Source organism: Hyperoodon ampullatus, assembly GCF_949752795.1.
Source record: "Hyperoodon ampullatus genome assembly, chromosome: 6".
Classification (NCBI taxonomy): Eukaryota; Metazoa; Chordata; class Mammalia; order Artiodactyla; family Ziphiidae; genus Hyperoodon; species Hyperoodon ampullatus.
The window spans coordinates 109,135,473-109,160,676 of NC_136919.1; the positions used below are offsets into that span (position 1 = coordinate 109,135,473).

Genomic DNA, 25,204 nt, shown 5'->3' on the forward strand with positions numbered 1-25,204 from the left:
AGTCCATTTGGAGGCTAGTATTATAATTCATGTCATAGCCTGTATAGAAAAATACCAAATCGATAAAAACGGTAAATGAAAAACATTAAAGTGGATGTATAGATAAATAAATGATAAATATTGTTAAAATAAAATTTGGGAGAATATAATAAGAATCTAGGGACACAAGACCTTCTTAAGTAAGACAGGGCATTCCAAAGCCATACAGAAAAGGATAGACATGTGATCACAGTAATTATTACCATATTTCTACAGTAACAATTCTTTTAGGTAAAATGTAGAAACTGACCATCAAAAGAAAAATGACTGAATGGGAGATTAATATCACATTAATCTATAAGAAAAAGATAAAGAACTTAATAGAAAATTGGGCCAAAGATATGAATAGTCAATTAACAGAAAAAGAAGTGCAAATAGCCAATAAACAAATGAAAAAACTACATAATCTTATTAGATATCAAAGAGATTCAAATTAAAGCAAAACTAAAAAAAGAAATCTTTGCCCATGAGAGGCAAAGGTTCAAAAGACTGTTGCTGTCCACTGTTATGAAGGATAGATAAATACACTTTCTTAGACAACGGTGCTGAGAGGACAAATTGCTACAGCCCCTTGGGAGGGTAACTCAACTTGGCGATGTTGGTGGTGGTGGTCATCATATAATTCCCTGAAGTTGGTCATGGTCTTTATATAACTGTGACAGCAGTGGAGGTACTGACCTATCTGTGAAGGTTGTGGTGGTAATCATATAACTCTGAGAAGTTAGTCTACATGTTACTCAGCTACATTTGTCAGGGGATTCACGTGGCTTTGCGTTAGTGGTGGTGATGGTATTCACAAGAATCTGTGACATTGGTTGTAGTCACATTCATATAACCCTGCAGAGTTGGCTGTGTTATTCAAATAATTCTGCAAAGTTGTTGTTGGAGGTATTCACATGACTCTGCAATGATCAAGGTGATAGTATTCATCTAACTCTGCAATGTTGGTCATGTTATTGGTTACTCTGTGACGTGGGTGCAGGTGGTCTTCACATAACTCTGCTGTGGTGGCCATGATATTCACATAACTGTGATAGTGTGGTGCTGATGATATTCAGTTGATGTTGGATGTTGGTTATGGTATTTATACAACATGTGGTGTTGGTTGTGGTAGTCACATAACTCAATGGTTTCGTTGGTGGTAGTCTTCCCATAACCTCATCATTGGCTCTCTATTCCCAAAGCTCTGTGACTTTGGTCACGGTATCCACATAGCCCTGTCATGGTGGGGATGTCTGCATACACATAATCAGCAACTGTGGTAGGTGTGTTCATGTGATTTTATGATGTTGTTGCTGATGTTATTTCCATGGCTCTGTGGTTGGCCAAGTGTTCACATTTCACATACTACCATGGTGGGGGCAGAGGTGGTGTATGATGAGGCAACCCAGGATGGCTGTTCTTTGGTTCTCTGTGCATTCCCTGCTTGACCAATACTTGCTTCACTTACACCCTACTCACATGACTGACCTTCCTACATACTTGCCCTCAGCCCCAGCTAGTGATCATTCTAAGATTTAGATCAGGGCATCTCCACTGTGACAGCTTATCAAAGGGGCAGTGAGGGATGTGCTCCTCTGCTGGTTTCCCTGGTAACTGATTGCCAACCTGATGTCAATTCCCCCTATAATTGGTAACCTCCCTCTCCCCCGGGAGTGAAGACTACTGCCATGTCCTGCCTGCCCTCTGCTGCACGCGGCTGGTTGCCACTCTAGGACCTTGCTTCAGACCTGTAAGATCCCCCTATCCATTAAATTGTTGATGTCTCTGTCACTGACTCTGAGCTCTTTCTTGGGTCTTGAGGCTGGGCAAATGCAGGGCTTGCAGGCCTGTAGGGTGCAACCCAACAGGTGGTATTCAAATAACTATGTGGCAAAGGTCATGTATTCACATGACCCTGCAACGTTGGTGGAAGTTGTGTTCACAGATGCTGTGAAATTCATCACGGTATTCCTATAACCCTAAGACATTATTTTCTTATGGTGTTGGCATAATTGTGCAACATTTGTGGTGCTACTCACATATCTTGTGTTGGTGGTGATGGTGTAATTTAGATAACAACAGGACTTGGTCATGGAACTTACATAGCTCTATGACAATGGTAGTGTTGGCATTAACATATCACTGTGAGGTAGTGATATTCCCATAACTGAGAGAGCATTTACAGAATTCACATTATGCTGTGGTGGTGTTGGTAGTATTCACATATCTCTGCAATGTTATAAAGTGGTCTTCAATAACTCTGTGACAGTGGGCATAGTAATCAGATGATCTACAGTGGCCATGTCATACTCACACATCTGCAACGGTGGTCATGGGGCTTCCCTAAGCCTGTGACCATGGATGTGGAATTTGCATAACCCTGAAATGGTAGTGGTGATGGTAGTCATATATCTCTGAGAGATACTGATACAACTTTGCCACTTTGGTGGAAGTAATTACTTTGGTGGAAGTAATTAACATTACTTTGTAATGTTGCTCATGGTGGTATTCACCTATCTCTGGGATGTTGTTGTGATGTTCACGTAACTGTGACAATGTTGGGTGTGGCAATCCTATAACTCGGTAAAGTGTATTGTGGTCTCCACATACCTTAGTGACAGTGGTCGTCATATAACTCTGCTGTGGTGGTGATGGCATCCACACAACTATAATAGCGGTGGTGACAGTCACATAACCATGCACTGTTGTTCATTGTTTTCATGTGACTTGTGACGTGGTTGTAGCATTTACATAATTCTGCAATGTTGGTCATGGTATTCATGTAACTTTGTGATGATGTTGTATAAGTCTTCGACTTTGGTGGTGGAGGTAGTCATATAACCCTGCGATGCTAGTCTTTGTATTCACATGATTCTGTGATATTGTCATTTTAATCACATGACTCTGCAATGTTAGTGGTCGTCTAATTCTTATGTCTCTGTGACCATTCATGGCACCCACATAACTGATGGAGGTGACAGTATTTAAAAAACTCTGTGACTGTGCAGTGGTTAGATTAATACACATTTCAGAGAAGTTTAAAGTTATATAAGAATATATGACAGAGTCAGGCTCAAATTGAGGCTTTCTGAATAATTCAAATGCAGTCTTTTCTGTATTACACCATGAGATCTCTTCCTGCTAAGTCTAAATTTAAAGACATTGGTATAAAACATCTGTACTGTCAAACTCCCCAAGGGCTTTGGAACACAAATATTCTATCTCTTCCACTCTAGTGGTTTGTCTATATCTTTAGTTGTGGCCATATACACATACATTTTCACGTGTAAAACTGATAAAAAATTTAGCTACAAATTTAGATGTGTAAGTTGAAATTCTGAAAATTTATGTTAAATAATGCAGAAGGGGTCTTTCTGGTAAACCAAAATAAAGCACCTTTGGGGCTAATCTATAGTTTATTCATATAACCCACAATACATTTATTAAATAATGAAGTTTAATGTTGGCCAAAATGTTGGTATTATAGTGTTTTCATTCTTTCTTTAAAAGCTTTGTAAAGGACTGGAAATGTGTTGCTGGAATGTTGGGGTTTGGGTGGTGGTTACATGACAGGTACATGTTTAAAGAATCATTGACTTACACATTTAAGATTTCTGGGGACTTCCCTGGCAGTCCAGTGGTTAAGACCTCTCCTTCCAATGCAGGGGGTGCGGGTTCAGTCCCTGGTTGGGGAGCTAAGATCCCACATGCCTCACGGCCAAAAAACCAAAACATAAAACAAATTCAATAAGGACTTTAAAGGGGCTTCCCTGGTGGCGCAGTGGTTGAGAGTCTGCCTGCCGGTGCAGGGGATGCGGGTTCGTGTCCCGGTCCAGGAGGATACCACATGCCGCGGAGTGACTGGGCCCATGAGCCTGCGCGTCCGGAGCCTGTGCTCCGCAACGGGAGAGGCCACAACAGTGAGAGGCCCGCGTACCGCAAAAAAAAAAAAAAAAAAAGGACTTTAAAAAAAAGGTCCACATCAAAAAAAATCTTGAAAAAAACAAATTTCTGCATTTTACAGCATGCTAGTTATACCATGACAAAAGTTTTCGAAAACGTATTTCTAAAGAAAGTGAAAATACTAATGGGTTTCAGAAAAGTTAAGCATAGTGTCAAATGTCAGCACTCAGGGTATTTGCTGATGGGTATGAGTTATTAATTTTATTATTTTTATAGAAACAGAACCAAGTGTCACCATGAATAAAAAGTTAAAATGTGGCTAAGAAATGTGTATGCCTCCCAAAATGGCCTTGTTGTAGTTAGGAATTGTCTCTTCATGTCAGTTCTCCGTGCTCATGATTTACGTTTTCTCCCCTTGCAGTACTTGGGGTGCATTGAAGTTCTTCGCTCAATGAGGTCACTTGACTTCAGTACGAGGACTCAAATTACCAGGTAAGCCCTCTTGAAAATGGACTCCTGTGATTTTACTTTGGAAAGGAATGCTTTCTGAGGTTAACAACTAGAAATTTCCAGAGGGGAAGTCTGCCCCTTGAGTGCTGGCGACTGGTGACAGGTAGTGAGGACCCACTGTTTCAAGTCTCTCTAGTGTTCATCCATGTTTGTGACATGTGTGTCTTAATACAAACCCCCTGAAGGACACTCTCCACTTCTAAGCTCTTTTTATAATTAAGCTGCAGACAAATGGAGTGTTTATGTTTGCTTCTTTAATAAATGAAACTCTAAGACCAGACTGATATTTTAAAATCTACTGAACTGTGTTATTTCTTTTTAAAAGGAAAATCAAGATGTCAGAGAGAATTTCCAACAGTATACATAGAGAATAAAATGCATAGAATTGGAAGTAGAAATCTTAAAGGGAGTAGTCATTTAGAAAGCTGACCAATTCTTTTAAGGTGTCAGTGGTTTTGAACAGGTTTATATATTCTCCAACATCAACTCGATTTTAAACTTCTTGAGGGTCAGTTCTGTTTTTGAACATTGTTTTTAAAAAATTCATAGCCTAGTAGAGCGTGTACCTTTAGAAAAATGCCAATTTCAAGTCATCTTGAAGAAGAGAACCAGAACGCTAGGACTGGGTCTGTGAAATAGCTACATTTCTGAGGGTGATGAGCTTATATTGCTTTGGCAGTCCTGGAATTGTTTAATCTAAATAGTGATATCAGAATATGCCTCATTTTTATTTCATTCAAATCTCTCTATTGGATATCTTTGGACTAGCAAGCCAAACACTAAAGATTGAGCTTTAGAAAGCAATTATTGGTAGTAATTAGCTACTCAGTAGTGTACATTGCCTCAATTCTATGCTTTAAGTACAACAATGAAACCTCTTCTTGCTCATTGAAGAAATTCTTGTTCAAAGGGTTGATGTTCCCCTTCTCTCTAAAGCAACTCAAGACACACGTATTGGGAGCACACCAACAGTAGTAATCTACACCAAGGGAATAATCCATCTCTACATATTTGTACAAAATGGTTCATGGAAATTGCCAAGGCAAAAGAATGGTATTTTAAAGTGAGAGCATTTAAAAGAAAAGTTTGAATGTTTAATCAATCATTCATTCATCCCAGCCATGAATAATGCACGTGCCATGCAGGGTGTGTAGAGTGCTTGGCCACGGGCCTGGGGATACTGGAATCTGTGACACTGGTCACCTTCTTGTGGGCGGTGGCAGTTGTTTTTTTTTTTTAAAAACTTAAAAAAATTGAAGTATATTTGATTTACAGTGTTGTGTATGGTGCGTTTTTTTTTTTTTAAGAGAATTGTCGACCATTTCTACTGAATTCACTTTATAGATATTAGAACTTCTGAGATGATTTTATGTCAGTTTAATTCTTCTGATGTATTTATCGAGTGTTTACTGTGGCTGTGCACATGCAGCATGCTGGCCAACTTGGGCTGTCCCGCTTTGCAAGACCTCCTGGTTTGGGGGGAGAAAGATGCACATCCAAATGACTGAGGGGACTGCGAGGGGCACAGAGCAAGTCCTGCTCCTCAGGACTGGAGGTGGGTGGGGACCAGTGAGCATGCCCAGTGTGCCCTTGGATGAAGGTCTCAGCACTATTTGAGACCACCTGTAGTAGTGGTAGAAGAAAGCCGTGGAACAGATATCTAATCCCATTCCATTTAGATTTCAGCAAAGGTACAGCAATGTAATGAGCCAAGTGGAGTGCCATTCTTTGACTCAGAAAACTTGGTGTTGCATTCTGGTTATACCATAATTGCTTTGGGTTTATTAGACTTTTAAGAAAAAATCAATTTATTTATCTTAATTGAAGTATAGTTGATTTACAATGTTGTATTAATTTCTGCTGTACAGCAAAGTGATTCAGTTATACATATATATATATATATATACATCCTTTTGGGTTTCTTAGATTTTTGAAAACTATGTTTGCTTTTCTTTATGATGCTTTCTATTGTTTGCCTCATTTTTATCATGTGACATGTTTCTTATTTTAGTTAATAGCCAGAGACCACTTGTAGGAAACAATTTGACAAGTCAGCATCAGAAAGAAGCCTTTGCACCCAGGACAGGAATGCCCAATGATGTCCTGTAGACATGGCATATTTTAAAGCCTAGGTGGTAGCTGAGTGTTAAACACCCTATGATTAAACTCTACCACCGAGGTTTACTTTATATACTAAAGTCATTCTTGAAAGGTTGTAGGGAAATCTAATGTAATTGTTATATTAGGCCCTAGTAAAACCTGTTTCCAAAGCTTCTTGGCCATGCCTTTCATAAAAATACATACATCTATCTATCTATCTATCTATCTATCTATCTATCTATCTATCTCTATATATATATATATATCTTTTATAAGGAAACAACCAATCCTTCCTCATCTGTTCCACTATTTCAAGGTTTAGATGTGTCTTTTAGAGGTTCTGACAGCCAAACCAGATGTCCTTTTGTTGGGGTCAGTTTAGTTTTATGCTGTTCCTGAGTCGGCGTTCAGATTGATTGTGGTGCTTGCAATCACACCAGCATTGGATTACTGATCTCTTACTAATAGGTCACTTAATAAACTACCTGGGAGCTGCCATTGATGGTGACTGTTTATGGCCTTGCCCTCCTAGCACTCTGGGCAGAGGCGCTTGGTGACTCGTTCACAGTAATCAGTGCCCGCCGTGTGGAGGAGATGGCCTGTATGTGGAGCCCAGCTCTGCTAATTTCTACCCCAATGGTTGTTGTGGGAAATAGAACACTTTCTATATCGGATGCCCACAGGACAAGCCCTGGCAAAAGGGCAGCCTTGCTTAAGTGTTTGCTCCCTCCTGTTGCCTGAGCTTGTATTCAACACGTACTGGGACACAAGACCCCAGTGTCCAAAGAAGTGTGTTGGCAAGCATGGGGGCCTTTGAGGGCATATAGATCGTGGCCTCGACAGCCACTGCTTCCCCGGGTCAGCCTGCTGGTGGGGTACATGGAGGAGTTGAGAGACTGGGTATTTGTGAAAGTCTGCCCAGGGGACAGACGCACACCAGAAGAAGAAATAGCTCCTGTAGAAGAACTAGCTTCCCAACGTGCCCCTGGTCACACACCCGGCATGGCCTCGCAGAGGGCGAATCTCTTGAGCTCCTTTCCCGCAATGTGTCCTCTGTCCGGGAAGACTCCCTACTCCCTATGACAAGGCACTGTTAAGGCCATACAGGAATCCAGCTGCTGCAGGTGGGTCACTCTAGAGCTTGTGGCAACTGCACTCTGCTCGCTGCCCCACCACCAGGAACATGTCACAGTCCTTGAAACCCACAAGGGACTGTTCTCCCTGCATAGATTTCACACCATGCTGTACAGCCCCTGAGGGCCTTGGGGGAGGGTCTCAGCTTGGTGTCACCCTGAGGAAGGTGGAGGTCCCAAGCAGGGAGGACCCAGCTCCCCAGTCAGAGTTCAGTCAGAGACCTCGGCTTTCATCTGAGTTTAGCCACTGGGTCTCCACACGAGGTGACCGTGGCACAACGCTGACGGCCACTGCTCCAGGGACTGGCCACTCTGCCCATGGGGACCACAACCTGTGCCTCCCTGAGACGTCCTCTCCTGTGACTTCTCTCACCTTGCCTTGGGGGAGGGGTGGAACTGAGTTACTGTACTTCCCATCCGAGCGAGATGTGCCTCATCAGATGGGGCCCACTCCGGGGAGATCGTGCTCTCGGTCTGACACTTGGAGAGCAGGCTGTTGGGCCGCCCTGCAGGGCGACAGGAAGCTCCCATGTGCTGTGGTCATGGGAATAGCATGGCCTTACTTTCTTTCCCCCATCCCATCTGCTAATCTTCATTTGATTTATCGTGTTAAATTTTATCTATTATTGGAAATCACCTTAAGCGGTTTTTAGGGCATGGAAGGCTATAAATATATACACAGTTAAACCCAGGGCACTCAGCAAGGTGGTCCTTCTCCAACAGTAAGTGTGAACGTCTGATGTGTATTTTTGGTTCTAAACGACCCCAGCTGACCTCCTGCACCGCTTGGGCTCATCCGATAACTGCTGAGTTTGCTTCCCACTCAGGCCCATGTAGACATGTGCGCTCAGTGTGCGTGGTTTTGCTACACTTCCTGGGTGAGCTCCTGTTAATAAAATGTTGTCCAGGGCCCAAGACAAACCTGCTTTTCCAAATTGTAGAGAGTAAACAGTTGGATCTAGTTAACGGTCTTTGTTTCCCTCATTTTAAAGTTGTCATATTTTCAATGAGCCCTGAAGATACTGGTTTGGCCCAGACCTTGGCCAGCACTGCCCGTGGATGTGACCATTCCCTGGCATTCCACTTTGCGTCCACACTCTGAAGTGTTCTGCTTTGGAATTGGGGCTTTTCAAAAATTCCCCAGGAACATGCGTAAAATCCTTTTGGTTTGAAACCCAACTCAAAATTTGTAAAAGGAGAACACTCTTCTTTGGGGAAAGTATTTCCCTCTGTTCTTATTCAACCTACTGATGGGGTCTCCAGAGACTTTGATCGCGGATGCTAGCACATGTGTTGAAGTTCAGGGTCACCTGGCCATGACCTTCTCATGTTACCACAGCCCGAGGAGGCAGAGTGTAATGGACACAGAATCAGCCGTGAGCTGGACTGAACGCTGTGACATTGGGATCTTCTCTGTCTGATGTTTCATGCAGACACTTTGGTTAGAAGGTAGATGTGTAACCACGTGGAATTGGTCTGACAGTGCTGGGCACTGTGATAGCTGCAGGGCTGTGAGTTTGAACAAAATAGCCAGCACTGCCTGGAGGCCAGGGGGAGAAGGGAGCCCGGAGACGAGGTGTTCAGAATCACGGATGCTCCTGCTACAGTGAGAATGGCGGCCTGGCTTGCAGGGGCGTTTCTCGCCAGTCGGGTGCATGGAGGGGTCCATCCTCAGCCTGAAGGAAGGCAAGTCAGACGGCCTCGGTGCAGCATCTCCACTCTGTCCACCCTCCCTTCCCCGAGTCGACCTGGCAGGCTTGGTTAACACTCACTCCTCCAGTCCCTTCCGGCTCAGTGCTCTCAAAAAAGAAGAGAAAAAGGCCAAGGTAAAACCTTTCACCACGCAGTCCTTCAGCTCCATCCAGTCCCCACGCGTCCTCATCCGTGTGCAGCCATCCCAGCCGCAGTGCATTTCCCCTCGTGTACTTGAAGGCCCCCCGGCACCGTGCGCCCTCGTTGGACTCCCTGCAAGAGAGGGGCCAACCAGGCTGCGGGCCAGGAGCCCTGGTCCCCTTCCCCCCACACCGTATCCACTGCAACCCTTCACCATCTTGCTTCAAACGTTTGTGTCGTGTGGCCATTTCATCACCAGTTCACGGGGATCGGAGCAGTGCACAGGGTGTAGTTTGGGCAAAGGCCATATTTACTAACAAGATATTTGTCTTGTTTGTGGAGGCTTTCCCATCCTCAGGGCAGCATTCACCTGGGAGGAGCTGCGGAGGCAGAAGATGGATGCAGAGGACAAAGGACAGGTAAGGCGTTGGACACCTCTGCCTCTGGGAGGACTGCACACAGTCCAGGGAATGACACGGGGTCTGGTGGCACTACCCTGAACAGTAGAAAGATGGAAACACCCAGGAAAGGTGGGGGGGATGGGGCTCTGAACATCTTCTTTTCAGGTTTGGGGTGATCATTGCCTCTTGGACTGTGGCATGGATTCCACATGCTGCACCAAACCGGCAGGACTTTGGTTCTGTGGCTTTCTCACTTTGCAGGCTGAGAGGAAGAATTTGGAAGGTCCCTTGTTTGTAAACCCAGCGTATCAGGGATGTTAAGATGTGTGCTTGACGCCTGGCAGGTGACATGGAAAACAAGGCTGACTTTTGCTTAGGTGCCTTGGTGCTCCACGGATCTGATCTCTCCAATTAGACTCCTCGGTCATGATACTGGAGAATTCCTTTTTCGCTACAACATAAACACCTGTAATGTTGATTTAAGTTCAACATGCCAGGAAAAGGAGCAAATCTGTAAAAGTCTTCCCTGAGGCTGGTTGACTCTCAGGATTAGAAAGGAAAGCGGCAGGTGTGAACAGCCTGCACACCCGTCCCTGTGTACTCGACTAGCGCAGGTTGGTTAACTTGTGATTTTAGCCCCACTGGCTTGTTCTAAATTTACTTTTTCTGAACACGTTTTTCAGACTGAGTCTCTCGAAGCCTTCCACCCCCAGGGGGGCGAGGCCTGGCAAGGGGGGGTAGTTAGTGTTTTCTCAGTTTAGAATTCTTTTTGAAAACACCAGCTTGCCTGCGTGCAAACGCATCCGGGCTTTGGATGAAGCAGGCTGTGTCCTTCCGCTTTACTTCTACATCGTTACTCGGGGCTTAACACCAACCAGAATAGTTTTGTGCCCCTGTGCCTCCTTCGTCATCATTTGCGTGCGAGAATGTGCTAGACAGGGGTGCACGGATCACAGGTGTCCAAGAAACCGCGACTGGGGAAAGAGGCCCAGAGTCACAAGGCAGTGGGACAGGCAGCAGGAAGCATGGGAAAAGTACCACAGAAACATGGAAGAAGGTCCCTGGGGCCTGGACAAGTCTGGAAGGACTTCCTGGGGAAGGGGGCATTTAACCCCTGGTGAATTTCTCCCCTGACCACATGGCAGACCAGAAGGAAGCATTAAACGGAGGCAGTTGCTTCCACTTGGGCCCCACAAGGGGTTCTGCCTGTCTGCCTCTGTGCAGTAATTCTAATGCCTGCCAAAGGGTGGGGCCTGAGTCGGATGCAGTGAAGGAACACAGGGCACAGTCTGCACCCATCTGAGGTCCTGCCCCGAGCCCGGCTGCCTTAGGACACCTGGGCCCTGGGGCAAAGGGACACGGGTGTCTGCTTTCCGACAGGCCTCAATTTCATGTTCTGTCTCTTCATGCTAATACATCTTGAGGCATTCACCCGCTTTGTGAGGATTAAATGAGACATTACTTCTGGAAACACCTGGCACAGGCTATGTACAGGAAAGGTCTCAAGGCCATTCCCTTGACCAGACCCACACGTACATGTATGTGCCTTAATCTGTCCCCTGAGCAGACCCTGAGATTTGGTGTGGGGAGCGTACTAGGGAGGGTGTGGTAGGGAGCAGAGGGTGGGAGTGGGCTGAGGGTGCTGGCAAAGCCTCCATCAGAGCAGCAGAGGCCAGACCCTGGCCCTGGAGGCAGCGTGGCCATGCTTATGCGGACGTCTCTGGAGCCCAGAGTAGGCTGGGGGCTGCGAGATGACAGCTCTGGCTGAAGGCTCGCTGCTCCAATCACTCAGCTCCTGGGCCTGTCTCTCTGAATTGGATTTTTCTCTTGGGACCTCCTCTCTGAGCAGCTGTCCCAGCCTGATCTTTGGACAGCAGTCTTCTGACCCACATAGCAGAGCTGTATTTACATGGTTGGGGTTCCTCACCTAGCAGGTGAGTAAAGGGATCCTTGCATACTGGCCCAGAATTACCTCTCACCAGAGAGGTGCATTCCAGCTTCTCCTTACCTCTCAGCATTGGTTTCTCACCCATGGAACAGGGATGGAACCCACATAAGCGGGCTTGTTGAGAGTCTTAGAAAGGAGACCTACACAACTCTGGGGCTGCACCTGGCACATAGTAGGTATTCAGCAAATCTGGATAGGGTTTTTACCATGGATTTAATTTTGCAGTTCACCGTTTCCAAATTTCTGTATATGATAATATCAACTGCAGATTGATATTACTCTAATTATCAATATCAATCAGTTCCATTCAGGGTAGGTTTTCTAGCTGAAAAGAAACTTTGGTTTGAGGCAACAAACTGAAGTTACTGAAAAGGATAAAATATTTGGTAACGTGGCATTAATTTTCACTTGAGCCAATATTGTCTAGTATTTCATTCTATCTTCCTGCTTTGCCAATTGCTGCTGCTGCTGATAATAATAATAGCACTAGTATTGAATACTTACTGTATTGCTCTAAGCATGTTATTCATTCATTCAACAAATTTTTATTGATCACGTACCATGTCTAGTCACTGTTTAGGTATTAGGAACAGAACACTAAATAAAAGCAAACCTTCCACAGCAGAGAGAGAAAATAAGCACACAGACATATACAAAAGAAGGGTGTTCAGGTGAACCACATGAACTTGTCGCTTATGTAGTTGAAAGTCATCAAATGTCAGCCATTTCATGTCGTTTCGCCTAATAATTTCAGATAGTGGTGAGAGCGTGTGGGGTCTTCTCTCAGGATCCCTGGGAAGTGGGTTGTGTGCATTTTGGAGATGAGGAAGCTGAGGATCAGAAAGTTTACAAAAACTGTCTAAGATCACAGAGCCAGCAAGTGGCAAACTCGAGATTGGAACCAGAGCAAGTCGTACTCTAGAATCAAGAGTCTCCTGTTGCTGCTTGATCAAGAGGGTTGCATCCTTCAGGAAGCCACACGTGCTGGCAAACCCCAGACACATTGGGCAGGGGGGCACACTTGGAAGATGGAAATTCAATGCTAATTATAAAACTCCTTTCCTGACTACATTGACATGATGGCCTTGAGCAGGGCACAAAGAAAATGAGGCACTTGCAGTCCAGTTGGGATGAATGGGGCAAATATACATAAGGAAAAGGGTCAGTTGGGGGTAGAGACTGTGCTACTCCCACTCTACTTGCTTTATTCATCCTGGGAATGTTTGTCCTGTGCTTCAGCAACACTTCATTGAATTCCACTAAATAATGGAAAGAAATATAATAAAAGTGTCCTTAAAAACTTCTCATATGAAAAGTTTGTAGACAGGATGAGGCCCTTGCCACCTTAACTAGCTCAAAGTGAGTAGGGTGGGTTAGAATGGGGAGAGGGGGAGTGGGAAGGGGGTGACTGGGGGGTGAGAGGGTAGATGAGATGAGGAAGGGTGGGCTGGGTGAGGGGCTGCGAAATGGGAAAGGCTGCGTAGGAGTGGGGTGAGACGGGGTGGGCTGGGTAAGGTGGAGGGGGCTGGGTGGGAAGGACGAGGTGCCATCTTTCTCTCCCAGAGGTTCCGGGTGAGTCGTATTCCTTTTCTCGCCTTGACCATTGGAATAAACCAGCCTGATTCTTGTCTTTTTCCCAAACTGGAAAATACAGACATTATTCTACTTCCTTGTTTCTCCTTTCATTTCAAACACTGGTTAACACGTTGTCAGGATGACCCCATCATCGTAATTTTCTGGCAAGCTGGTTATGGAGATCAGGTGCAAGTTATGTAGCTGTTTCTCCCAGTGAGGGCATAGTGCCCAAGGGCATGAAAACTTCCAACCATGGGACCTGTTCCTATGAACCTGGGTGGAGATATCTTTCTACTGGCTGGGTGTGTCAAGGTCAACTGGGCATGCATGGACAGGCAGCTCAGGGCTTGGCATGGGCTTGGACCTCCAGTTGACTGTACAGATGAGCCAGGATCTCACAGGATGTGTGGCTAGGAAGGGAAAGTGGCTAGGATAAGTTCATTGAAATGTTATCATTGAAATACAGAGAAACGGGTTAGATAGAGTGTCTAAGAGTTTAACCTGAGCTAGTCGAGGACTTTGCAGAGCCTCATGTGCAAAGCCTCAAGATTTATTTGTTTGTTTGTTTATTTGGTTATTTATTTACTTCTTTAGCAGCTGGCTGTGTCTCCTGGTGAAACCTTTGGTTGGTAAAGACATGTCGCTCTTTACGTGAAGGCAGAGGAAACAGGAAACTTGTCAATTACCATGTTGCCCTGCCATGGAGATTCTGCTGCACTGGGTTGGGGCGAGCCCTTGGGTGATACCCGAGGTTGCCTGCTAATATCTCTGGATGACGGTAATAGGAACAGAAGATCTTTGTCTCTTCTCTACCATATTACACCACATGGAAAGGAATTCTCACCTAACCTGGGCTCCACTGTACTATGGATTTCTTGAAGAATCCAGCAGGCTGGGCATAGAGGGGCCACACAGATATGTCCTGACCTGGGACAGGGTCCCCAAAGATTTAACACACATACACATATCATCTCATTTTCTAGAGCAGTGGTTCTCAAACTTGGACATAAATCAAAATCACGTGGAGACCTTGTTACAACAGATGGCTGGGCCCCCAGAGTTTTTGATCAGTAGGACTAGGGTGGGAGCTGAGAATTTCCATTTCTGTCAAGTTTTCAGGGGGTGCTGATGCTGCCAGATCAGGTACCACACTTTGAGAAGCAATGTTCCAGAGTTCTATTTTTAACTTCTGAACCATTTGCAACTACCATCTATAAAGCCACAGCTTTGAAAATAGGTCCATTTATTATTTTTTCAAGTGATCCCACTCATCCAAAAATTTAAAAAATGGAGAGCATCCATGGCTTGGTGGCTTAGAATGGTTTAAATAGAATCCATAAGATGAATACGTGGCATTCATTCCATACTCTCCTTAAGGACCATCTGGTATGGTGTATATTTATAATACTCATTCCAGAAGCACATTTGTATAAGAATGTACCCCTCTAATTGCTCCTTTTCTGACTCTTTCTCTGAGTTCACTTACCCCAAATATATCATTCCATAAGGAACCCTTTGCCCTTGCCGAGGGCAGCTAGTGTTGCAGGTTTTGGAGCCAGATTATCCGGGCTTCTACTAGGCTGAACAACATTCCAGCTGTGTGATCTTGTGCAAATAACTTAAGTTCTCTGTGTCTCACTTTCCCCATCTTTAAAATGGGCATCATAATGGTACCTTCTTCATTGGGTTGAGAAGAAATTGTGTTAATATCTGAAAAGCACTTAACATGCTGTCTAGTACATGGAAGGGCTCAAGGCATGTTAACTAATACTAATATTTTCATTTTTATTATATCCTCTCCTTGTTGGTAATCTCATTGCTTTAAATACCACTTCTAGGTATATAAGCTACAAATCTGTATCTGTACCTCTGGATCTTCTCTTAAGTCCAGCCCTGTATTTTTAGCAGCTGACTGGACCTGTGTCTTCTTGGAGATGCTCGGTCAGTTGCCAAGTGCTAAGCAACCTATCTCTGCCTCTCTGTTCTGTTTACATCCCTCCATTCTCACCTCTATTACCATAGTTAGGTCCAGCTCACGTCTCCTTGAATGCTTGTCATAACTACAACCCACGCATTCTCCCGAAGTAGAAACCAGGGAGTCAGTCTTATATCATCTCTCCTCCCTGTTCAATTACCAATGCTGTTGATTCTCCCTTGGAAGCCTCCTGAATAATTTCTCTCCTTTCTTCTAGTCTCTCTCTCCTTCAATTCTCTTTCTACTTGCTAATCCTGAATGTGCCTGAAACATATTACTTCCTGTTAAGTTTCATTGTTTTATCCACTACCTGCAGAATACAATGAAAACAATTTTAACTTGTTATTCAATGTTCTGTTTGACCTGCCCCAGCATAACTTTCCAAATATATTTCTTATAACTCCCCATTATGCTTCCTTTGCACAACCACACCGACCTACACACTGCCCCATTCTCCTGGTCCACTGTCACACCTCAAGGGCAAAGATTCAGCCACAAGAAGTATTTGCTTTTGCCCTGAGCTATAAGACCACTTTGTTTGAATTGCTCTGCAGGCTTTTACTTTCTTGCACATTGTATTAGACTTTTAAAGACACAGGCCATATTTCATCTACTCTAAAATACCATCTCCTATACAAAACACTTCATTTTTTTATAACCACTAAAAAAAAAAAAAAAGAAAGCACTGCCTATTAAAATATGACACAATGCTTTCACATCACTTAGATTCCATTTACATATATTGAAAAAGCTATTTTGGAATTTTGCAGACACAGATTTATATCATTATAATACTTCTATGTTTGTTAGAAGGAAAATATAAGTAATATGAAAAAGGTATTCCTAAAAATTTCTTCTATTTCAGAGTCTGAATATAGTGAATCTTCTTTTTTCTTTGACTTAGAACCTTGCTATCTATGTTTTTTTAAAGCTTTATTGTCCTTTAGACTATTTCAAGAGCATGAGAAATCAGTAAAATTGGAATCCGAAAAAGAACAGAAAAGATATTTGAACCTGAAAAGTGTTTTTTAAAAAGCACTAAAATTGATAAACTACTACTTAGACTGGTCAAGGAAAGAGAGAGAAAATTCAGATTACAAGTAACAGCAAGGACACATTACTACAGATACTACAGACACTGCTAGAATAAGAAGGGAATATTATCAACAATTTTATATCAACAAATTGAATAACTTAGATAAAATAGACAAATTCCCTTAAAGGTACAACTACCAAAGTGGCTTAAAGAAAAAATAGGTAAACATAATAGGTCTGTATCTATTAAAGAAATTAAATTCATGGTAAAAACAATAAACAGGGAACTTCCCTGGTAAGCCAGTGGTTAAGACTCCAAGCTTCCAGTGCAAGTGGCATGGGTTTGATCCCTGGTCGAGGAACTAAAATCCCACATGCCATGCGACACGGCCAAAAAATAAAAATAAATCAATTAATTAAAAAACAAAACCAAACAACAAACAAACCTTCCCACAGTTTGCTAAACTCACTTATTAGTTCTAATAGTTTTGATGTAGAGTCTTCAGGAGTTTCTATATAGATGATATGTCATCTACAAATAAAGGCAGTTTTATTTCTTCCTATCTAATTTGTATGGCTTTTACTTTTCTTTGTTTCTTGTCTTACTGCACAGACTAAGATCTCTAGTACAATATTAAATGAGTTGTGAAAGTAGACATTCCTGCCTTGTTCCTGATATTAGAGGGAAAGTATTTAGTTTTCCACCATTAACTGTAATATGGGCTATAGGGTTCTTGTGGATGTCTTGTTATTAGATTAAGGAAGTTTCCTTCTATTGGTAGTGTGCTGAGAGTTTTTGTCATGAATGTGTGTTGAATTTTATCAAAGGCTTTTCTGCATCTATTGAGATTGTCATATATTTTTTCTTTCTTAGTCTGCTGATATGGGTAATTACATTGATTGATTTTTTTAATGTTGAACCAACCTCTCAAGCCATGGATAACCCCTCCAGTGTATGATGTATTATTATCTTTTTGATATATTGCTAGATTCAGTTTGCTACTATGTTGTCAGTGTTTTGTATGTAAGTTCATAAGTTGTTTTGTTTTTGTTTTTGTTTTATAATGCCTTTGTCTGATTTTGGTATCAGGGTAATGTTGGCCTCAAAAAATGAACTGGGAAATGTTCCCTCTTATTTTCTGGAAGAGACTGTGAAAAATTGGTGTTATCTCTTCTTTAAATGTTTGGTAGAATTCACCAATGGAACCATGTGCCCCTAGAGTTTTCTCTGTGAAAGGTTTGTTTGTTAGTTGTTGTTTTTTTTTTTTTTGGTTGTATCACGCCCATTTCTGTGAGAAATGTTATTGGAATTTTGATAGGGATTGCACTGAATCTGTATATTGCTGTATATGGTATGGATATTTTAACAGTATTAATTCTGTCAACCCATGAGCATGGAATATCTTTCCATTTATTTGTGCCTTCTTCAGTTTCTTTCATCAGTATCTTACAGTTTTCAGTGTATAGATCTTTCACATTCTTGGTTAAATTTATTCATAGGTGTTTTATTCTTTTTGATGCAACTGTAAATGGGATTGTTTTCTTAATTTCTTTCTGATAGTTCATTGTTAGTGTATAGAAACACAAATGATTTTTGTGTATTGATTTTGTTTCCTACAACTTTACTGAATTTTATTAGTTCTAACAGTTTTTTTTGGTGGAGTCTTTAGGGTTTTCTATACATAATATGTCATTTGCAAATAGAGACGGTTTTACTTCTTCCTTTCCAGTTTGGATGCCTTTCATATATTTTTCTTGCTTAATTGCTCCGGTTAGAACTTCCAGTACTATGTGGTATACAAGTGGCGAGAATGGGCATCCTTGTCTTGTTCCTGATCTTGGAGTAGCTTTCAGGCTTTCAGCATTGAGTATGATGTTGGCTGTGGGTTTGTTACATATGTCCTTTATTATATTGAGGTATGTTCCCTCTATACACAGTTTGTTGAGAGTTTTTATCATGATTGGATATTGAATTTTGTCAAATGCTTTTTCTGCATCTACTGATATTATCGTTATAATTTTTACCATTCCTTTTGTTAATGTGGTGTATCACATTTATTGATTTGCAAATGTTGAACCATCCTTACCTCTCTGGAATAAATCCCACTGGATCATGGGGTATGCTTTAATGGTTGTTGAATTTAGTTTGCTAAGATTTTATTGAGGATTTTTGCATCTATGTTGATCAGGGATATTGGCCTGTACTTCTGTAGAATTCACCAGTGAAGCCATCTGGTCCTGGGGTTTTCTATGTTGGGAAGTTTTTGATTACTGATTCTATCTTACTAATGGTCTGTTCAACAAAATCTTTATACATGCAATAATATAGATAAATCTCAAAAGCACTGTGCTGAGTGAAAGAAGCCAGACACAAAAGGCTGCATGCTATATGATTCCATTTATATGACATTCTGGAAAAGGTAAAGCTAGAGGCGGAGATCAGATCACTAGATCACCAGTGGCCAAGATCTGGAGGTCGGGGGAGAGGATTGACCACAAAAAGGGCATGCGGAAACCTTTCAGGGATAATGGAAATATTCTATCTTTTGATTTTGTGGTGGTTACATGACTGTACATGCTTTTCAAAACTCATAGAACTGAACATCTAAAAGAGTGAATTTTACCTTATATAAAATATCTCAAGAAACCCGTCTTTCCACTATTGTCTCTGAAAAATTTTTTTCAAACTAATGATACTCATTCTGCAAATTGTGATGTGTATATGCAGGAAATGGTAACTACATAATGACTGCTGCCTAGCCCACAGAGGTTTCAGAAATGTTAAAATATGAAAAAATGTGCCTCTTAGAATCAATTCATTGTGCTTCCTTCTCTTCCCTAGGAAAGAGAACCCTCTAAACTTCTAAGACCTTTGATAGCATCATCAGAGATGGGCTTTTCCTTACACTTCACAGACTTTGATTAATAATTATTGGGTCGGTTAATGCATTTTACATCAGAGAAGCTTCTTAGACCTGAACTAGAAGGTGGAGAATTTTGTGCCTTGGGAAACATAGGGAATGCACAGACAATAATCAGGCATAAAATTTTCATGAAATAACTCTATTCTGTAGATCAATATGTATTCTTTTTTTTTCTGGGTATAAAAATGACACCAAGAAATTAATGTGTGCATATTGGTAGAAAATTGGACCGTATAGAAGCAGTGTAACCTCCTACCCACAAACCCAGCACCACATTCCAACTTTCAGATGCACTCTTTTCACATTTTAACATCTCTGAAATCTGGATGCATCTATATTTAGTCATATCTTAACCTCTTCCTGCCCAGTGGACTACAGTTGTATGTTTGCTGTTATTGCTGAGCACCTGACAATCTGATTGTTGTTCATGTCAGCTCAAGTAGACAACTTTGACCCTCAATGGTCAGTCCACCAACCATTTAAGGGACCATGAGTCTTCAGAGTTGGTCAAAATCCTTCCCCGAAGCCCTTTTGGAAAGGCCAAGGGTTAACTCTTGTATAATAGGCTTCAGTGGCTTCGAAGAAAATACCAAAATAGTCATGGAGTGATCTTTTAAAAACTGCTGTCTCACCTACATTCTTGATGGCTCAGAGGATGATTTTACATAGAAAGGCACAGATACCAACAACTGAATCAGAATGTGATTCAGAAGTGTTGAAACCACAATGCAAAGAGGTTGGAGGAATATTTTAGTCTATTTATTTCACTTACCTATTCCTTTTTACATATACAGAAGAGTGATATATATATATATATAATATATATATATTATATATATATCTATAAATCTATGCATTAACAAGTCTAAAAAAGTGCTCTGAAAGTATAAAAGAAAAGTTTTAAGTGATGAAGTATTGTGTCAAATTTTTTTCTTTAGTTGTGGGACATACAATATGCATTTTTTCCTTTATTTCAGAGACATAAAATATGAACCATTTTGTAGTCAATTGCATCTTCAGTTTGACTAAATGTAGCATTTCCTTCATGTTTTCTATGCATTTAAAAATATTTTATGTGATTTTAAACTAACAGAAAAGGTGTAAGAATAGGACACAGGATTCTTGCAAATCTCTATTTTTTTTTCCTGAACCATTTCAGAATAAGTTGGAGATATTGTGCTTCTTAGACCTTAACTATGTAAGAGTGTCTTTCCTAAGGACAATGACATTTTCTTACATAGCCAGAGCACAATGATCAAATCTGGAACTATAACACTGAGAGAACACTATTATCGAATCTACACCCCATCTCCGCATTTCAGCAGTTCTCCCAGTAATGTCCCCCATAGCTGTTTTTGTCCAGTCCAGGATTCCATCCAGGCTCGCACATGGCATTTAGTTGTTGTGTCTCTTTGGAGTCCTTTAATCTGGAACAGTTCCCCAGCCTTTCTTTGTCTTTCTTGACATTGACATTTATTAAGAGTCCATGTCAGTTATTTTGTAGAATTTCCGTCACTTTTAATTTTCCTGTTGCTTTCCCATGATTCATTTCAGGTTATGTATTTCTGGCAGTAAACAATAGAAATTGTCATGTCCTTCTCAGTGCATGACATTAGGAGGTACATGGTGTCACTTTGTCTCCATATTGATGACGTCAACTTTGATGAGTTAAGATGGGGTATTTTTCATACACATTGTTCATATAATAGTGTTCAGACTGTATATAAAAGTTTATGTTCATCTTTCCTCCTTTAGAATCATAAACATTTCTCATCATTAAAAGCTTTCAATATTTATTGTTTATTATTTAAAAAGAATAAAGTCCAAAATGTCTGAATGCAGTGGGGACTGAGCCAAGTTATCTTGAAAGTTGGGTTTGAGTTTCCTTGATGAGCTCTCAGGGAGGTATTCTCACGGCCCACAAAGGCGACAGGCTGTCCCTAGAAGAGACCTAGGCCCTGGGCCAGCACATAGTAGGTGCTCAATCAATGTTTTTTGAAATCTTAAAGTTTCATGAATCTAGGGAAATGACTAAAAATAAAGCACCAGAAAAAGCAAATTGCTAATAGTGGCAGCCCAAAAGATGTGATTAATATGACAAACTCTGAGTGGAAAAAATGATATTAAATTTCTCCTTCCTTTTGCCCCCTGGGCCTTTTCTATGAAAATTAGTGCAGCTATATGTGCTGAGCAAAATGGAAGGCACTTGTTTTAGAAGACCTGGCTTCCTTTGTTGGAATATAATATTGTGGGATAGTGTCCTTTCTCTTCATATTTTAATTTTCTACTTATAACCTGGAAAAATGAAGACTTGTTGGATAATTTCCAGATTAGCAACTTATAACTCCTTTGGAAGTAAAGCCTTTAAGCACTGGAAATTAAATTCAATTAGCTAATCTGTAATTTAGCTTAATGTACTTTAATACCTAAAGTATCAGAGAGAGAGAGAGACATATTGTTGAATGGTGAGTCTGATCCTGCCTCCTCTGGGGGACATGGTTTGTGGCTGGTGTTCTTTTAAAAGAATGAACTCCTTCTCTTCCTTCTGCTTGCTGGTACCTGGCCTGGCTGGTATCCTTGCTCTGCGGCATCCGCCTCAGGGCCCAGGGTCTCTGCAGCGCCCCCTTTGGTGGAACTTGTAACTCTGCCTGTCACCTGGGATGGGAGCACCTGTGCCAGCAGTCTCCCCTTGCAGGGCTGGGGTGACTGGCTCCCAGCTGCATCATGCAGTGTCTTCCACACTCTGTGAGGCCCTGGTCACTCCTTGTTATGCTCTCTTCTATTTTAACAAAACAATCCTCACTTCCTCAGGTCCTGAGTTTAGCAGGACCAGCCTCACATAGGTGGCTGCTGGACCCCTTGTCCACCTCCACTCTGTCCAGAACCCAGGGCCCCTCCTTCTGGGGAGGGAAGCCGGTGGCAGATCCTGAGGTTCTGGTTTTCAGACCCTTCGAGGAGCATCTGAAGTACCAGCAAATGCTCCCTGCTGCCTGTGACCCTCAGAGGCCCAGCCTGTCCTCACCCCTGTTCCCCCTTGACCTGTTGAGACCTGCAGGACAGGCAGGTGACGGTGAAGGTGGGGTCAGGCCATCCCTGCAGCCTGCACACCGGGCGCTCCCTGAATGTGCACTGGGAGAGTGGGTATAGCCACTTCAGCGATTTTCACACCAAGCCTCCCTTCCTTGGACATCTTTCTCTCGTGTAAAGAGCACACCCATGGGCTCCTCCTGGGAAAACACACACACACGCGCACACACACACACACACACCCCCCTGGTACTGCTGGTGACCTGGAGAGTGGGAGTCCCGGCACTGCGGTCCCATATGGGAAACAAAAAATAGTCGCTACGCCAGGGTTTCTCGGCCTCGACATCATTGACATTTGGGGCCAGATCATGCTTTGCTGTGGTGACTGTTCTGTGCATTTCAGGATGTTTAGAAGCCCCTCTGAGCTCTACTTACTAGATACCCCCTTCCCCAACATTGCAATGGCTCAAACCATCTTCAGACCTTGCCCAGTGTCCCCTGGATTAAAACTGCTGCTTTACACTAACCTCCACACCTTAAAACTAAATTTGAGTTCATCATAAAAGTCATACATACACGCCCACCAGAGAAATTTTAGAAAACAAAGAAAAGTACACAAAAAAGGAAGGGAAAGTTTTCCCTTAATCTTTCACAATTTTGCAATCACACTTTATGCAAAGTTTTGTGCCTTCATTTTTTTCTTAAATGTAATATTAAGTAATCAGGTTCATATTATTAATTTAATTTTATGTTATGTGCATATATTATCTCCAGGTCACTCCCTCCAGTCTATTCACTGGGTCTTAATGGAAATTAACTCAGCCCTTCACATCTGGTGGGAGCCAAGTCTGAGCACAGACCTCACTTGGGGGTGGATGGGTTCTACCTTGCAGTCTCCACCCGGCTCCTTGAATCCAGGACACAAGCAAGTAACGATGTCCCTGTTCTTGGGGAATTGAGAATCATCTCATGGCCAGTTATTAGCTGGTAACATTTTGTATGTTTGACAAAATTCTTGTTTTCATCTGAATACAACTTTCTCATCTGTCCGTATTCAACATTAGTGCGTGTAGTAGAGTAGACCCTGATCCTCTGAAATGTATGTGCCTAAATAGATGTTATTCATTATTTCTTATCTGTGGTTTGTTTACATCTGAGGCAGCACTTTCTGACATGTGGCCAGACGCCCACAAAGCCTTTTAATAGCTGCAGAGCACAGGATGTGCTGAAGGATGTCCCACGAGAAGCATGTTATCATTTAGGTTTGAAAGGGCCTTAGCTCAATTATTTATAGACTCAGGCAGGAATTCTGTCATTCTGGGCATAAAAAATGTATTAAAAAATGATGATGCACTTGACAGGAAATACTGAAGGTTTAATTATACCCAGAATGAAGGACAAGATTAAAATCCATGAATCTCACTCAGTCACCTATGACCCGGTGGGAGACACACTACACTTTTATGCCAGGCTGCTGCCAGGGTGCTCGTGGTTGTACACACGCCCCTTGGTGTCTGGCTCTGACAGCAATGATTGCTGTTATTTTTATTTTGGCTAAACATCAAATTTACCATTTTAACCATTTAACCATTTTTAACTGTACAGCCTAGTGGCGTTAAGTACATTCACATTGTTGTACCGCCGTCACCATCAACCATCTCTAGGACTTTTTCATCTTCCCAAACTAGAATTCTGTCCCCATTAGATAATCCCTTCCCATTCTTTGCTCCCCTCAGCCCCTGGCAACCTCCATTCTACTTTATGTCTCTGTGAATTTGACCCTCTAGGGACCTCCTATAGGAGGAATCATACAGTATTTATCTTTCTATAACTGGCTGATTTCACTTAGCAGAATGTCCTCAAAGTTCATCCATGTGGCATGTGTCAATTTCCTCCTTTTTTAAGGCCAAATAATATTCCACTGTATGTATATTCCACATTTGGTTTATCCATTCATCTGGTCAATGGACACGGGTTGCTACCACCTTTTGGCTATTGTGAATAGTGCTGCTATGAACATGAGTGTACAAATACCTAAGTCCCTGCTTTTTTGGAGATATATAGTATATATATATATATATATATGTGTGTGTGTGTGTATATATATATATATATATATATAGATAGATATATATAGATATATTGATATATTGATATATACCCAGAAGTGGAATTGCTGGATCATATGGTCAATCTGCGTTTAATTTTTTGAGGGACTTTCATACCGGTTCCCACAGCAGCAGCAGCATTTTACGTTCCTGCCAGCAATGCACACGTGTTCCAGTTTCTCCACATCCTTGCCAACACTTACTATTTTAGGCTTCGTTTAAAATTTTATTTTAATAATAGTCATCCTGATAGGTATGACATGGCATCTCACTGTGGCTTCAACAGGAATGATCATTTATACTTGTAGAGTGTTTTGCTTTTTTATTTCAAATTCCTTTCACATGTGAGTTTACATTTGATCCCCTCCTAGGTGATGGGTGTTCGTTGTGACTCTAACGCCAGGTGCCCCAGTCTGAATTCGTCCAATGTCTTCCAGCATCCAGGGCTTATGCTACAAACTAGATCCACTCCCCACAGCCACCTCCCAGCTGTGTGACCTCGGACAGGCCACTTAACCTCTCTGGTCTTAGGTTTTTCACCTGTAAAATGGGAATCATAATGATTCCTCCCATATTAAAATATTAATATGCTCAAAATCATAGAACAGGGCCAGACGCTTAGCAAACTCTCCAGAAGTGTTAGTTGGGGCTATTATTATTACTTTTACAATCTTCCTACCTTGGCAATAACATCACCCCGTCACCAGCCTC

The 25,204-nt window shown here is 42.1% G+C and overlaps 1 protein-coding gene across 1 annotated transcript in view; it reads left to right on the forward strand.

Annotated features, from left to right (window-relative positions):
* Nucleotides 1-25,204, forward strand: part of SHC3 (SHC adaptor protein 3) — a gene marked incomplete at both ends in the record, with an annotated part of 148,143 nt that overhangs the window by 38,439 nt on the left and 84,500 nt on the right. Inside the window, one exon of the mRNA XM_079706246.1 lies at nucleotides 4,346-4,416. Coding sequence (XP_079562372.1) covers nucleotides 4,346-4,416 — 71 coding nt within the window. The remainder of the gene's footprint in view (nucleotides 1-4,345; nucleotides 4,417-25,204) is intronic.